This window comes from Eubalaena glacialis, chromosome 13 (assembly GCF_028564815.1).
Source record: "Eubalaena glacialis isolate mEubGla1 chromosome 13, mEubGla1.1.hap2.+ XY, whole genome shotgun sequence".
NCBI classification, from domain to species: Eukaryota; Metazoa; Chordata; class Mammalia; order Artiodactyla; family Balaenidae; genus Eubalaena; species Eubalaena glacialis.
This window is the reverse complement of record NC_083728.1, coordinates 30924343-30941318: the sequence shown is the minus strand read 5'-3', so window position 1 is coordinate 30941318 and position 16976 is coordinate 30924343. Positions and strand designations below refer to the sequence as shown.

The 16976-nt window shown below is 49.5% G+C and overlaps 1 protein-coding gene across 1 annotated transcript; it reads left to right on the top strand.

The window, feature by feature from the left end:
* The first annotated feature begins 2305 nt into the window (after positions 1–2305).
* On the top strand, positions 2306–12750 carry DDRGK1 (DDRGK domain containing 1). The gene is made up of 9 exons (XM_061207984.1): positions 2306–2453; positions 3671–3877; positions 4823–4935; positions 5164–5265; positions 8388–8510; positions 8842–8880; positions 11485–11541; positions 12071–12119; positions 12450–12750. Exons 1-9 carry the CDS (start codon positions 2363–2365, stop codon positions 12614–12616), a joined length of 948 nt encoding a protein of 315 aa, XP_061063967.1. The 5' UTR covers positions 2306–2362; the 3' UTR covers positions 12617–12750.
* Positions 12751–16976: the final 4226 nt, after the last annotated feature.

The window sequence follows — 16976 nt, the reverse complement described above, 5'->3', positions numbered from 1 at the left end:
GACCAGGGCTCGAACCCATGTCCCCTGCATTGGCAGGCGGATTCTTAACCACTGCGCCACCAGGGAAGTCCCTAAAATGTAAATTTTTATTTCCTTTAGCAAGGAATATGACAGAAAATCTCTTCGGAATTGCACTTCCCTTATGTGGAGGAAACCAAGTTAAGCAAAGAAGGACAATTCATGCCCTCGAAGGAGACTGTCAGGTCCTATCAATTCTGCCTCTGAAATAGTTCTTGAATCAGTCCCCTCCTCACCACTCCAATGCTACTGTCATGAATCCAGCCTTGTTCTGTTCTTACCTGGACCAGGGCAGCAGCTGTCTCACTGTTGTTCTCCCTGCCATCTTCCACCCCACTCAGTCTGCCCACAAACCTTAAGCAACATGCTTAGGGTCCAGGACCCTGACAATCTGAGAACTCCAAATGAAAGCTGTGAAAGTGATATAATCTGAGGCAGCAAGGAAGTTATATCTATTGACAGTTTCTTGTTTCGCCCTTCCAAACAACTTTCTATGCACATGCAAATTACACACAAAAATGTATCAAGTCTTAATTTTTACTTTTTAACAATATTTTTTATTATGGAAAATTTCAAACTTGCACAAAAATGACAAACTTACCAAAAAAAAAAAAAGCAGTATAATGAGCCCCTATATAACCATTGACCAGCTTCAACGATCATCAACATTTATATGTTTTAAAAGCACTGTCCTGCCCTTTTTGCTTGTTTATAAATTATGAACTATTTCAAAATTACAGAAAATCATAAATGCTCAAGTTTCCACCATTCCAATTTAACATGTTAAAGTGTTAACATGTGTCCATATTTTTCAAATCCTCCCCTATACACACATCATGGGTCCTGGGATCTTTATGTCATCATACACACAAAATCTTCATACTACTGTAATAGCAAATTCCTAGTAGTTTAGTTGTTATTTGCTTTTTAAAAAATCTTGAGTTTACATCCTGTCCCTAGGTTTTTTTTTTTAAACAACTTTATTGAGGTAGAATTTGTCCCCAGTATTTTTTTGTTGGTTGGTTTTTTGGGGTTTTTTTGGCCACACCACATGGCATGTGGGATTTTAGTTCCCAGACCAGGGATCGAACCCACGCCCTCTGCATTGTAAGTGCTGAGTCTTAACTACTGGACTGCCAGGGAAGTCCCAGTTTTGTTTTTCTTTTTGAACAGTGTCAAGAATTAAAAGAAAATTTAAATTCCCTGTATTTAATTTCCTAGTGCTCACTATGGAAAACTGGATCAATAATTCTTGTACAACCCAATAAGTTACTTTAAAATGGTATGAAATTGCAAGTCTGAGTACAAAAGTATATTACAATTTATTTATATAGAAGATTTGGTCTCCACTTTTAATGAGATCAGATGTCACAGATGTAGGCAAATCTCTGCTGTTAATGCCATCCAACTTCTTCCCTCCCCAAAGGTAACTGCTATTCTGAAGTTGGTATGTATCATTCCCAAGCAACTTTTTTACTTTTTCTGCATATGTATGCTTCCATAAACACTGTGGTATTGTTTAGTGCTTTTTAAACATACATAAATGTCACGCTGCACATAACTATTTGCAATTATTTCCACTTAACTTTTTTTACTCCCCCAGAATTCATTTTAAAGTTAAAAATTAGGGCCTCTCATTTGCAGCAACACGGATGCAACTAGAGATCATCATACTAAATGAAGTAAGTCAGAAAGAGAAAGCCAAATACCATATATCTCTTATATGTGGAATCTAATATATGACAAATGAGCCTATCTATGAAACAGAAACAGACTCACAGACATATAGAACAGACTTGTGGTTGTCAAGGGGGAGGGGTTGGGGGGGGATGGAGTGGGAGGTTAGGGTTAGCAGATGTAAGCTACTATTGGTATATATGCAATAGATAAACAAGCTCCTACCTTCTGTGTTCCTATAGCACAGAGAACTATATTCAGTATTCTATGATAAACCATAATGGAGAAGAATATTAAAAAAAAAAAAAAAAGTAGGTTATTCCCTGGCAGCCCGGTTGTTAGGACTCTGCGCTTTCACTGCCAAGGGCACAGGTTCAATCCCTGGCTGGGGAACTAAGATCCTGCAAGTTGCGCAGCAAGGCCAAAAAAAAAGGATATATATGTATAGCTGAATCACTTTGCTATACAGCTAATTAATTAATTCATTGCTGTACAGCAGATTAAGAAAAAAATTAGGGCCTCTAAATTTAGTGTGCGGCCTCGGCGGGGCCGAGTGGTGGGCGGAGCCTAGAATGGGAAACGGGAGGGGCCACATGGGCGTTAGGCGGGGCCTGGGAGATCCCGGGCCTCAGAGTGGACGCGCTGGTTCCACCTGGAAGGCGTTGTCATGGTTGCCCCGGTGGTGTACTTGGTGGCGGCGGCTCTGCTTGTCGGCCTTATCCTCTTCCTGACTCGCAGCCGAAGCCGGGTGGTAGCAGGTAGGAGACGTCGCCACGCCATGGCCAGTGGGGCCGCGCGTTCTCTGACTCCGGAGCCTCTGTAGGCCGTCGAGCCGCGACTCCTGCGCATGCGCCGGCTTGCCTGGCTGGGCTGACGAGATAGCCGCGCCTTCCGCGGCAGGCAGGCTGCGCGCATGCGCATACGTGCGCGAAGGGGACCCAGCGGGGGGCCGCAGAGCAGGATTGGGACTCGCGGACTGAGTAGCAGGGTACCCACGCCTTTCTCCTGGCCGCAAAAGAGAGCCTCGCCTCATCTCTCCCCCCGCCCCTTGGCACTGCAGAAGGGCCAGGCCCTGGCGGGCACTCCCATCCCTCATCCGGGCAGCCCTTCTCTGCGCCCGTTGGGGGATCCACAGGGGTTTCCCATCCCTCCCAGGCGGGCTCCAGAGCAGCTGACGAGAAGGGGGAACCTAAGTTTTCTACGTACCCACGAGCTGAACAGAGCATGAGGTGGCTCCAGGAAGCTCTCTCCTTCACCTTCAAGGAGAATACCCATGTGGCCATGCACCTTCCTCCTTGTTTTGCACCCCGCCCGGAAGGCCATGTCATCCTCCAGGGCACAGAACAGATACACCTGTCATCCTCCATCCTGCCCCCCTCCCCATCATTTCTTATGAGCATATGGGTTTGTGTATATGTCTCTCCCCCTCCTTGGGCCCACAAGCTACTTCAGAGCATCTGCGGGAGGGGGGTGGGCACAGAGAAGCTGAGGTAAGGCAAATAGCCAACAAATCTTCCTGAGAGGAGAGACTCAGCCCTCGGGTGTGCTCTATGACTGGGGTGCCAGATAAAACCATGGCAGGTGTTAGGCAACAGATAAATGCAGTCCTGCCGTGGGCATTCAGATGAGGTCTGGAGAGGTCAAGGTGGGCTTCCTAGAGGAGGTAGAGCTTCAGCTCCATCTTGCAGGGTGGTAGTTTCCTGACAGGTCAACTGGAAAAGTGGGGCCTTGAGAGGAAAGAAAGATATCAGCACAGGTGGGAGGGATGGGGTGATCTTGCTGCATAGGACCAAGGTCTGGGTTTAGGTTATGAAGGCCTCCACAGTCAGACTGAGAAATTGGGACTTTGTGCTATGGGCAGCGGGAGCCTGGAGGAAGTTGAGCAGAGGAGGGTGAGGCTTCCAGGATGCTGTTCCCCCTGCCATGAGGTGGTTTGGGCTGCCGGACAGAATCATGGTTCTTCTCTTCCCTACAGCTGTCCAAGAGCCTTTGCACAATGAAGAGGAGGCAGTAGTAGCAGGCCGAGTGGCCCAGCCTCTGCCCCTGGAGCCCGAGGAGCAGAGAACTGGGGGCAGGCCCCGGCGCCGCAGGGACCTGGGCAGCCGCCTGCAGGCCCAGCGTCGAGCCCAGCGGGTGGCCTGGGCAGAAGAAGTTGAGAATGAGGGGGAGGCCGTCATCCCAGGTGAGAGGGGCCCAGCCTGGTGGAGAAAGGGCCTGGGTTAGAGGGTGAGGGGACCCCCAAAGCTGGGCAGAAGAGTGGGGTGTGAAGCCATAGTGTGGGAGGGATATCTGGGAGCCATAGGATGTAGTTAGGGGAGACTTAGGACCCAGGCTTTGCTCCCGGGGACTAGCAGCTCTGGACCCTGATCCCTATTCCATTGAGCCAACCCCCTCTTCCTTCATTTTGGCTCTCAGTTTCCAAACAGGAGGGCAGGAGTCTTTTTATTTATTTATTTATTTATTTTTGTCTGCCCTGGGTCTTCGTTGCTGAGCGCAGGCTTTCTGTAGTGCGGCGAGCGGGGGCTACTCTTCGTTGCGGAACAAGGGCTCTAGGCGCATGGGCTTCAGCAGTGGCGGCACGTGGGCTCAGTAGTTGTTGCTCACGGGCTCTAGAGCACAGGCTCAGTAGCTGTGGCACACAGGCTTAGTTGCTCCGGACATGTGGGATCTTCCCAGACCAGGGATCGAACCTGTGTTCCCTGCATTGGCAGATGAATTCTTAACCACTGCACCACCAGGGAAGTCCAAGGGCAGGAGTCTTTAGATTAACCTAGAGAGTTCTTCAGTCCACTCCTTCTATTCCAGCACTCTCCTTGTGTGGGCACACTCATTTCCTGAGGGCTTAACCCTTGGGTTAGAGTGCTTTCTTTATGGCTGTGCAGATCTAAAGTTATCGTCTGTTTTCTTGCCTCATGATTCCCTCACCCCTCCCCCACACCTAACACACACACCCCCAGATGAATTTCTGCGTGGCAGAGGCCTCTAGAGGGCAGAGCTGGGCTAGTGGTATTTGCAAGTGAGTGGAAGGAGATCCGCCCATAAGGAGAGGGACAAGGGGTAGGGTGGATCCATCATCATCAGTCTTCCATGGTCAGGACCTGCAGTGTCTTTCTCTGACCATACTCAGCCCAAGAGGAAGAAGACAACGAGAAGCCAGTGGAGACTCACCTGTTAGGGAAAATTGGAGCTAAGAAACTACGGAAGCTGGAGGAGAAACAAGCACGAAAAGCCCAGCGTGAGGCAAGCAGGAGGGATGGGGTGCAGCTCTGAGAAGTGGGAAAGGGTCTTCTAAATGGCAGACCCTCCCCTCGAGGCTCTTTGCATGCTGGGCTGGTATTTGATGCTTGCCTGTCTCCGTCTCCTGCAACCTTGGTCTGTGGCCAGGCCTGGCCTAGCCTGGCCTGTTTGGGAGGCGGGCAAGCTCTAGCTGGGGGTGGAGATGTGCCCCCTATGAAGGCCTTTCTCCAGGCAGAGGAGGCTGAGCGTGAGGAGCGGAAACGCCTGGAGTCTCAGCGTGAGGCAGAGTGGAAAAAGGAGGAGGAGCGGCTTCGCTTGGAGGAGGAACAGAAGGTGAGCCAGTCCCCCGATGCTGACTTCTGACAGCTGCCCAGGCAGCCTTGATACCCATGCCGCTTCCCAACACCTCCAGCCTAGAAGAGGGGCCTTGAGCCAGGTGCAGGCCCTGGTTTATTTGGTCCCTGAGCTCTAGGTGCAGCCTCTGTAAAGCTGCTGCTGAAAAGTGAGCCTGAGACTGAAATTTAGTGCATGTGATTTATTGGACACACCTGAAGCATTTGAAGAATACTGAGACAGAGTGGCTAGAGCAGTGTAAGGAAGAAGGAAAGGGGTCAGAGAGGTAAGGTGGCGGAGTGGGGGTTCTGGATCCCAAGGGTCTTGAGGCTGTTAAAGGACATTGTAAGAGATGGTGGATCGTATCTGTACCAGGTTCTGTTTGGGGCCTGGCATAGAGAAGATGCTCAGGGAATGGAGGCCACTGCAATAAGGGCGGTGAATCAACCTTTGTTTGCCAGATGCTTGCTTCCTTCTGAGAATCAGGTGCCGAAGAAAGGCAACATCACAAAGATGTGGGGTATATAGGGTGAGAGCCAGGGCTGCCCAGCTGGGAAGACCCCATAGCATGGTGCCTTTGGCCTCTACTGGCCCTATTGTCCAGGGACACTGGATGGCAGGAAGCCTGGCTATGGGTGCTATAGCAGATGGGCTGGAACATAGCAGAGGGGAGGCATTAGTTGAGAGAGTTTTTTACCTTTCTGAATATTGATCCTAATAATGCACCTTAAATATTCTGGGACTCTTCTCCCCTGCACCCCAGATTCCCTTATTATTAACATCATACCTTACTGTGGTATATTTCTCACAACTAATATTAATACATTATTATTAAGTGAATTTGACACATTATTGGGATTTCATTAGCTTTCCCCAAATATCCTTTTTCTTTCCCAGGGTTCCATCCAGGATACCACATTACACTTAGTTGTCATATCTCCTTAGGTTCCTCTGGGTTGTGACAGTTTCTCAGACTTTCTTTGCTTTTGATGATCTTGACAGTTTTGAGAACTGTTGGGCGAGTATTTTGTAAAATGTCCCTCTATTTGCATTTGGCTTATGTTATTGTCACGGTTAGACTGGGGGTTATAGATTTCTGGAAGGAAGACCGGAGGTGAAGTGTCATCCTCACCACAACATAGCAAGGGTACATGTTATCAACTTGACTTATCACTAGTATGTTAACCTTGATCACCTGGCTAAGGTTACATTTGCCAGATTTCCCCATTTCCCATGCTTCTTTGGAAACAAGTCACTGCACAGCCCACACTTACGGAGTAGGGAGCTATGTTCCACCTTCTTAAGAGGAGAGTATTTACGTAAAGTATTTGGAATTCTTTTGTACAGATTTATCTTTTCTTCTTTCTTTATTCAATTGTTTTATTTTTTTAAAGCAAATTTTTTTCTTTTTTTTAATTAATTTATTTTTTGGCTGCATTGGGTCTTCATTGCAGTGCACGGGCTTCTCATTGCAGTGGCTTGTTGCGGAGCACAGGCCCTAGAGCGCACAGGCTTCAGTAGTTGCGGCGCATGGGCTCAGTAGTTGTGGCTTGTGGGCTCTAGAGCGCAGGCTCGGTAGTTGTGGCGCATGGGCTTAGTTGCTCCATGGCATGTGGCATCTTCCTGGACCAGGGATTGAACCGTGTCCCCTGCATTGGCAGGCGGATTCTTAACCACTGTGCCACCAGGGAAGTCCCCAATTGTTTATTTGTATCCACATGGACTTATGGATATTTATTTGAACTTAGTATTATAATCCAAATGCTATCTTTTTTTTTTTTTTTTTTTTTTTTTGGGCCATGCCACGTGGCTTGTGGGATCTTAGTGCCCCAACCAGGGATTGAACCTGGGCCCTCAGCAGTGAAAGTGCAAAGTCCTAACCACTGGGCCGCCAGGGAAGTCCTATCCAATGCTATCTTATTGACTTTTTTGCTTAGATTGTTCCAGCTTTGGCCACTGGGAGCTCTTTTAGTTGGCTCCTGTGTACCTTTGACATACCCTTATTGTTTTGTTTTTTTAAATACTTTCTTACTTTTGACACTGCAAAATGCTCCAGGCTCATCTTGTATATTCCGTGTCCCAGCTTTAGCTTCATGTTTAAAATAGATCGTTCTGAGAATTCTGGAAAATGGGTTGATTTGGGGCGAGACTGTTGCACTAGGTTGTGCTGGTGATGGAGTGACATGGGTGGATCAAGTTTTCCAGAAGTTAAAGAAAGAAGTAGATGGGGCCTCATTTCTAACCAGGGCATCTGGCCAGACGGTTGTGTGATTCACTGAGCCAGGGGCCCAGGAGGAGTACCAGATGTGTGGGGAGTAGATCACAGGGTCTTTCTGGGACATAATCAATTTGAGGTGCCTGTGAGACAGCCCAGTGGGTGTGCCACTTGGGCAGTCGTGCGTTTGCAAGGAGAGATTTGGGTGGGGATACAACTGTGGCAGCCACTGGCAAGGACATAATTGTTGATGCTGTGGGCATGGTGAGGTGGCCCAGAGAGTGAAGGAGAAAGAAGGGACAGGGCTGAGTGATGGAGGAGGCGGGAAGAATGGCCCAAGGAACAGGAGGAAATCCAGGAGAGGGTAGGGTCTGGATGCCAAGGGAGGGAAGAAGGGATGGTTGGCTCTGCCCCAGGCCACTGAGAAGACAGGGGTATGAGGCCTGATGGTTGTCCTTTGGCTTTTGTGGTTGGAGGACATGGGTGAGACCATAGCAGGACTTGTTTTGGTGGAGCTGAGTATGCAGAAGCCGGATTGGAGTGGGCTGGAGGGATGGATGATTGGGGGGGAAAGGGAAACTGGGTGTTTGTTCATGAAGTTTGGACATGACAGGACAGGAAGTGGGAGGGGGGGTGACTGGAGGATATTATGGGGGGGTTCATGGCAGGATTTTCAGGGAAAGGGGGGCTGAGCAGCATTCTTCTGGGAGGTGATGGAACTGATTGAGAAGAGGGATCCTGCTGTTCAGCTTAGGGGCCAGAGGGATCAAGGTCTTAAAGGAGCTCTGTCCCTGAGAAAGGGCTGGGCTGGATGCTCTGCTGCCCTGTGGGGGCAGCAGAGACCAGAACAGGATAGGGTGGGCACTCACCCCAAAATATCTGACTCTTGCCTCTTCTGTGTCCACAGGAGGAGGAGGAGAGGAAAGCCCGGGAGGAGCAGGCCCAGCGGGAGCATGAAGAGTATCTGAAACTGAAGGAGGCCTTCGTGGTGGAGGAAGAGGGTGTGGGCGAGACCATGACTGAGGAGCAGGTGGGCCCACCACCCCTAGGAAACCCCTCCCTGTGCCCAAAAAGACGAGCCACCCCATCCCAGACACCCCGCTGCTCCTCACCTGCCTCCCCGGTCAGGCAGTGAGAGGCGGGTGGGCATCAGGATCAGCAGGCTCTAGCGGCTGAGACCTTGTTTTTGGGAGAAGTGGTGCCTTGATCCCCACACCACAGGAGGCTCTACTGCTCACGCAGGTGGTTGGACAGGCACACAGGCAGGGCAGGCAAGTGACACTCAGATGGGCAGGTGTGTAGGCATAGACCCTGTGGCCCCTGCCAGGGGGACACTCACCTTGATTTCTCTGCTCCTCCAGTCCCACAGATTCCTGGCCGAGTTCATCAACTACATTAAGGTAAGAAGCCACAGAGCAGAACCTGGGTGTCAGCTGCCTGCTTCCTGTGTGCATGTTGGATGCATCTTCAGGGCCTGGAGGGAGTAGGCCTGAGCGGGGGCTGCAGGCGTTTCACTCAAGCTTGTGCAGGAGTGGGCAGGTGGACCAAGAGAAGCTGAGCTGCTGGGGTCCTGGACAGGAGAGTCCCTTCTTCTCTGACCCCAAAGGTGGAGAAGGACCTGGTCTGTGTGGGAGGTGCGAGTCTATGATCGCTTCCTCACGCTTAGGGTTTGACAGTTTCCCTGCTCTTCAGACCCCATGCTCAGTGAGTCACTGTGTTTTCAAGTTTCTTCACGTGTGTTTTCTGCCAGTTCTGTCATACTGAGGCTCTACTGAGGTGAAACAAGCATCCCCTGCCATGTGTTCCCAACCAGGAACGTGGGTCTTCCGGGGGATTATAGGATGATGTTTCCTTTGGAATCTGGGGCAGGGCAGCAGGTGTGCCCCCTTCTGTCTACAGCTGCAGCGCAGGCCTCCCGGATACTGCTCCGGGTTGCGTTGCATAAGCACGTCCTGCTCTGCTTTGCTGCTAAGCAGCTTCTCCTCTCCCACAAAGGATGCGATGAGGGGAGAGGTTTTCAAGTGCAGCTAAGGGGTGCAGAGGCGGCTGAGGGAAGGAATGCAGAGGGAGCGGAGGCGGTGGTGGGAGTGGTAACCAGGGGCGCCAAGGAGCCGGGGGCTTGCTAACCCTCCCCCACCTCTCCCAGAAGAGAGCGGGGTTTAGACACCTCCCAGCCGGCGAGGGGCTAGGCTCACAGCTGGGGGCCAGGGCTCCCGAGAGGGAGAAGGCTCCCTCAGACTGCCGCCATTCCCCTCTGATGGAGCCCATTCTCCACCCTGGCACACTTGATTGAGGGCTGCAACCCTGGGCAGGGTATCTCACATTTTCCTGCTGCTGTTTGGAGCTCACTGTCCCCACCTACCCAGTGGGCAGCAATGTAGTCCTGAGTCTCTCCTCGAGGAAGCCCTCCTGCATCAGCTTCAGGTCCCCCTCTCCAAGGCAGAGGCCTGAGAAAAGGTACCCAGGGCAGTGCCAGCCCTCGCTCTCAGCACCTCTCTGGAGGGGCCATTTTCTGGGGGTTCTCCAAACTCTTTTGGAGTTTAGAAGTCTCTCCAGCCTATGCTAGCTGATTCTCCCAGAGCTGCTGTCTGCAGGGAGAAGGAGAACTTCCAAAATTCAGCCTACCCACCTTCCTCTTGGCTCCAAGGGGATGGGCCCTTTCGCCTTAGGGTTTCAGAACTGGAGGGACATTTCTGTGCGCAGCAGTTATGTGCACAGGCATAGCTTGCTCTTGTTACTCCACTCTTCTCTCTGATTGAGGCTGGGTTGGTTGGTTTGTTTTTCCAAACATACTTTTGGCCCCAGCAGCCCCTCAGGCCGGGTTTTCAGGGACCACCTGGGGTGACTCCATATTCTCACTCTGAGCTGTCGCTCGGAGCCCAGCATCCACTCCCTGCTTTGTAGGTAGAGGCAGGCTGGCCAGGTCACCTTGTGCTTGCCCACACTGTGGCCCAACTGCCGCTCACTTGCCTCCCTGCTTACATATTCCGTTTGGCATTTCAAACGGTCACATGCCATCTGCAGCTGGGGCGGCGTCACCGTGTCACTCCTACCCCAGCTCATTTGCTATGGAAGATGCACAGAAACGCAAAAGACCGCCTTCTCTCAAGTCATATGCTGAGAGAGGCGGGGGAGGCGGGGGCAGGTGCATGTGTAGGATCCAGCAGTGGACCCTCAGCTGCATCCCTGGGAACTAACGTTTCTCCTGAGGATGTGAGGGAGGCACGTGGCACATGGCTGTGTGTGGAAAGCACTGAGCAGTGTTATCAACAGTTATTTTAAGGGGGGGCTCCTACAGTGTGAAGAGAATGGGTAAAAAGAAGTATGGGCGTGTCAGGGTTGTGGTACTCTCCAGGCCAGGGGTCCTTGAGCAAAGGCGAGGCAAGAATGAGCTTCTACCGAGGCCCTGGCTTATTGGGGCCTTTTATCTGCTCTGTGCTTCTCCACATTCTCACCTTCCTCCTGGCGGGGCTGTGAGCTATGTCTTTTTCAACATTGCTTCCCCAACACCTTCTCAGTACCTTGTCCTGGCAGGTTCTCAGCAAATACAAGTCCTAGAAAAAGTTTTTTTAAATAGTTTTTGGTGACTGTCACCCCTCCCCTTCATCTCTATGGTGCTTCCCCTTCCAACTTGCCCAAGATGTTAGAAAGATACGTCTGGTTGCAGAGAAGAAGTTGGCAGCTGTGCTTGGTTTTCCACTTGTGAGTCTGTCTCAGGCTGGTCTTCGGTCCGGGAGCCTGGGGGGCAGGTGGTAGTTTTGGGCAGATCTCTGCCCACAAGCAAGGGAATGAGAGGTTATGAATGTGTGTGTCTCTCCGTATGGGTAGTTGGGAGAGTGCGTGAGTCGTGTGTGAAGGGAGCAAGGCTCTCCCATAGGAATCTACACAGTGTTTATCCAGCCACCCAGAGCAGATCGGATCAGAATGCCAACTTCAGAGGGTTCCAGTGCTGAGAAGGATTTGCTCAAGCTCAGCCTCACTCCCTTTCCTCCTTTTGTTTGTAGCAGTCCAAGGTTGTGCTCTTGGAAGACCTGGCTTCCCAGGTGGGCCTGCGGACTCAGGTAAGCCCTACAAGGTGGCCTGTTACATGGAGTGTGGCCATGGGGTCTGTGTGGCTGTAAGAGAGGGCCTGCCCTAAAGATGGAAAGTCTTGATGCCCCTTCCACCCTGCCCCCAACCAAGAATGAGTAGAGTGTAGGAATCTCTTGGCACCCCAGGAATCCTGCCTTTCTAACTAGTTGGAAAACAGGCAGGGAGAAAAAAGAAAAATGTCTAAACCCCATCACTCTTAGCAGCCCAAATCCAATTACCTTGACAGCTGTCTTACAACAGGCTATACCAGCCTTCTCGGTCAAATGTCACCAACGGTTCTCCCCTGGTTGGAAGAGAGCCTCTCTCAGGGGTCCTGCAGGGTCCCAGGACCAGAGCCCCTTCTCTCTCGATCCCTCCAAAGGAGAAACATGGAGTCACACTGCAGGGTGGCCATGAGAAGGAGAGGAGTAGATTTGGCTGTGGTGGGAGGGAGGTTGCGAGTGCCTTTTCTGGGGACGGCAGCACCCATCTCTGCTCTGAGAACTGTTCTCCTCATAGGACACCATAAACCGCATCCAGGACCTGCTGACTGAGGGAACTCTTACAGGTGAGAGGATAAGAATCAGTCATTACGGGCCCTGGCCTTGGGGAGTATCTAGCCACGTGGGGCTGCAGGGACTTATTGCAGAGGTAGGATGACCACCCCGGGTTGGGGGAGCAGTGTACTGAGGAGGGGGATGCAGTTACAAGGAGGACACGCTAAGGCCTGGGGATGGCTTTGAGTGACGAGGACAGGCAAGGAAGCCTGATTTGACTCACCTAGCCAAGATTGGATACAGCCAGGAAAGGCCAAGTAGGCAGGCAGGAGGGGTGGGTGGGTGGGCATCCTCAGGCCAGGTGGGGAGGGCTCAGCCCCACAACCTGCATGTCCCCACAGGTGTGATTGACGACCGGGGCAAGTTCATCTACATAACCCCGGAGGAACTGGCTGCCATGGCTAACTTCATCCGACAGCGGGGCCGGGTATCCATCACCGAGCTTGCCCAGGCCAGCAACTCCCTCATCACCTGGGGCCGGGAGCCCCCTGCCCAGGTCCCAGCCTGACCTAGCCCTTCCCTCTTGGACTCAGAGCTGGCATGGTCTAGCTGGCTATACATCTTTATCCCTCCCTTCCATCCTGGGGCAGTGGTGGAGTGTGGCCAGGCAGTTATAGATTAAAGGTCTATGAGCACTGGTGAGCTTGGTGTGGCTTGGTGTGGCAGAAGAGGTGCTAGATGAGCAGGTGAAAATCTCAGCCTCAGAATATATCTTGGGGGTGGGGGTGGGGTCCTTTGGAGGCAGATACAAGTTCCGTTCTTATCAAGAATGCATTCATTCATTCATTCAAAAAAAAGCGTTTACTCTGTTCCTTTGTGTCCTGCAAGCCCAGCCCCCAAAGCCTGGATGAGGTCTTACTCCTCCTCCCCTACCTTACCAGAGCCAAAGTGGGAATCCTCTTGGGCCACATCTCCCCGAACTGAGGAAGGAGTTCTCACCATGAGAGCCCTTAGGAAGAAGAGTTAATGAGAAGTGCCAAGGATAGAGTCCTAGGGAACATCAGCCTTAAGAGGGACGGAAGGGAGGTCAGGGAGGAGAGAGGCTGGGCCAGCTGCTTGTGGGACAGGGAGAAGAAAGGGGAAGACCTGTTTGAGCTGGATAGAATTGTGCAGTGGAGGGACATTGCTTCATATAGTACCTCACATGAATTCAGCTCTGCATCCTTGACAAAAAGTTTGAATGGTGTGGGTGATTCCACGCACTGGTGGATGTAAGGACCATATGCTTGAGAGTGGGTTGAGATGGGAGATGTGTGTCTCCTGTAGGGTCAGCACTCTGGTTCCTGTGGGCTGTTCATGGCATGAGCTTCCTGCTGTGCTGAGGGTGAGGCATTTGTTTAAATGTGTATTTTTTACGCAAGATGGCGCCTAAACACAACCACCTACTTCCTCTGGTGCCTGGTGGAGGAGGAGGCAGCTTTCTGTTCCGGTCTAGGAGGAAATGGTCTATGTAGATGGTGATGGGGAGACAGGACATCAGACTCCCAGAACAGAGCCTTCCTGAGGGATTGTCAAGGGTGATTTTGACTCATTTGATGCCATAAGCATAGACTATAGAACCTAAATTCCAAATAAGGCATAACTCTGCTACTTCTATCAGCGATGGACACTTGAAGTCCCCTGGAGCTGGGAAGGGCCACATGCATTGTTTGGAAGGCCATTTGGGAGCCCACAGTCTAGGAAGAAGGAAGAAATAGACATAGATAACCACAGTATGAAATAGAAAGATAAATTTCCAAAGGGAAAAGAAGAGCTTACAGTTAGAGCAGTGGTTCTCAGCCCTGGTTGCTTGTTAGAATCACCTGGGGAGTTTACTGCAGTCTCGTGCCAGGCTGCACCCTGGACCAGTTCAATCAGAATCTCTGGGGTTGGGGTCCAGTGAACATAAGTAAGAGATTACAATGTGTAGCCAAGGTTGAGAGCCAGCGAAGGAAGTGAGGGTGGGGTGGAAAGGCAGGCCGTAAAGTTGCAAGTAATTAAAATCCCCAGTGGAAGGAGCTTCTCTGGAAGAGCAAGACAGTAGCTCCAGGTCTCTTCCATCCTTTCCCTCAACCATCCTCAGCCACTGCCATCCACGTAGCAAGATGACTATGGCGGCCCAAGCTGCCACATTCTACCTTCAGGACACTGCCCACAGGCCAGGAGTAAGAAAAAGGCACAACCCTTCCTCATATCCCAGAAGGCTTCTAAGACTCTTAATGTCCCAGAGGCTTAGTGTAGAGGGGGAAAACCTGTAACCCTTTGTGCATTATTTAGTAATCAATCCACTAGTCTAATAAAAGTATCAAATGAATAGTTCTTCAGACAGTAAGCGATTAACATTTTTCTAAATATGTACAAACTGTTTTAACAACTAATAAAACTTTCAAGTTTAACCGCTTAGACAAATTTTCAAGTTTGTAAACGTTAATTATTACTTAAATATTTCTAAGCATTTAAACTCCCCAAATTAGTACAGTTGACCCTTGAACAACACGGGGGGTTGGGAGCGCTGGCCCTCTGCACAGGCAAATATCTGCATATAAGTTATGGCTGGCTCTCTATACGGAAGTTCCTCCCTATCTGTGGTTCTGCACCTGCGGATTCAACCAACCACAGATTGTGCTGTACTGTAGTATTTACTGCTGAAAAAAATCTGCGTGTAAGTGGATCCAAGCAGTTCAAACCCATGTTGCTCAAGGGTCAGCTGTATATGAAATTATTTTAAATACTTTTATACCTTAAAAAGTTGACCAAACACACAAGGTATCATAATGATTACATTACTGATCTGTACATGCAATGCTAAAACTGATTTTAAACATTTAAATACCATGGATTTCCATTTGCTTATTCACTAACTCCATTTTTATTTTTATTTTTTCCTGAGGGTACAGTTTTTACTTATGGTTATTTCAGGTGGCTGAGAATATAAATGACTGAAGGATGGTGATTCAGAACCAGGGACCTATCTGAGTCCTCAACCTGTTGTGTGGCTCCTCTTTCACAGATTTCCCCCTTCCATCAGGAACTCTAGACTGATGGCTTCAACCAATCAGATAAGTTTTGATTTTTGTAACCCCTAAATTACACAGTGCTTGTTGTGCTAGTTCTAGGTGCCTTATCTTCACAGCCCAGCCCAACAGGTCTATTTTGAAAGCATTTTGCTCCCAATAGAGTCCAGTGTGGTTCAGTTCGGTTCTATCACTACTGTTTTTTTTTTTTTGGCTGCACCGCACAGCATGCAGGATCTTAGTTCCCCACGGATTGAACCCGTGCACCCCTGCAGTGGAAGCACAGATTCTTAACCACTGGACTGCCAGGAAGTCCCACAACTTTTCTTTTTTAAGGCACCTTCAAGGTATATTGACAAGCAGAGGTTGGAGAGCCATATAATAAACTTGTCTTATCAAAATGGTTGTTTACAAAATTGGTCAAGAGTTGGAAAATTATTAAATACTAAGTATGAGGCAGGATGCTAAGCACCCCAGGGAATCACAGTAAACAAAACATGGCCCCATCCACAAGTGGGGGCAGGGCAATGCTATTAATATAGCAGGGATACCGCCCATCATTCAGCCAACAGGTGCACGGCCTGTAATTACAAGGTGAGGCCTTTTGGGCTGAGGAGAAGCCAGGTGTGCAGAATGTAAAGGTTTGTGGTTCACTGAGGGGCATGGAGTGTTGGGTGGAGGAAAGGAAAAGGTGGGGGCAAAGGTGAGACAGGGTATAAAGGGAGCTTGGGACCCAGCTGGGAAGGGTGGTAAATACTGAGCCCAGAGATTTGGGCTGTATTTGGTGAAGTGTCGGGGGGATGTTTAATTAGTGTTTTAAATCACTAACTCATTTCTTAAGCCTTCTTCGCAATCTTCATATCCCACAAATCTTTATTACTCTATCACCTCCTCCCTCCATGCCCCCGTTGTACTGTTGGAGGGCACTGCAGCACGCCTTCACAAGTGCATGCCCCAGACACCTCCAGTCCTAAGCCCTGGCCCCAAGATTGGAGACAACTATTCTACCAATGCTGTGTTTTTCAAAAATTTTTGACAGTATCTCTTACTAAGAAATCCGTTTTACATCAAGGACTTGGTACGTGTGTGTGCATATATAGAGATAATGAACAGGCTAAAGTTTCACAGTAATCCTTTGCTTATCATGGTTTGATGTGTGTTGATATTTGTTTCTATATTCTTTTTTTTTTTTTTGGCTGCCCCGAGCAGCCTGCGGGATCTCAGTTCCCCGACCAGGGACCGAACCCAGGCCATGGCAGTGAAAGCGCAGAATCCCAACCACTAGACCACCAGGGAACTCCCTGTTTCTCTAACCCACTCACAGATCTCGACCTACAGTTTGAAAACCAGGGTTCTAAGGAGCTTGTTCCTTTTGTATTGACAGGGCAGTATCTGAGTGAAGAGTTGTGTATCATACATAACTTTTAGTAGTCACAGAATTGTACCAAAAGCAATGTAGACTATAGTGGGGACATTGAAAAGAATTTTTTTGCTTGGTTTCTTCTGACACCGTACATAATTTTTGACTGGTTAATGCAATATTTGATTACTCATTACAGATAAGTGTGTAAAGGAACCTCATAAGAGAACCTACCAAATCCTGATACTGTAACACTAAACTTGTTTAAATATATCCCTTTATATAACCTGCTAGATTTACTCTGACCAATTTTAGTCACTTTAACTTTCTTATATGACTTTACAATATGACTTAAATTTCTAACATGATACAAAAAACGCATCCATAATAATAATAATTACACCAGAACTAAAACCAGTAATGTTATGACTGTATCGTAACTGAGTAACTGAGATAAATACTTCTGTTGTTTTATTTTCCTTTATTCCTCATCAATGAGGTAAGTCAAGTCACTT

Bases quoted from the DNA above. Each gene is read 5' to 3' on its own strand.
- DDRGK1 (XM_061207984.1), top strand. From the start codon at position 2,363: ATGGTTGCCCCGGTGGTGTACTTGGTGGCGGCGGCTCTGCTTGTCGGC. The intron at 5,266-8,387 runs GTGAGCCAGTCC...CTGTGTCCACAG, and splicing joins GCTTGGAGGAGGAACAGAAG to GAGGAGGAGGAGAGGAAAGC. The intron at 12,120-12,449 runs GTGAGAGGATAA...ATGTCCCCACAG, and splicing joins GACTGAGGGAACTCTTACAG to GTGTGATTGACGACCGGGGC.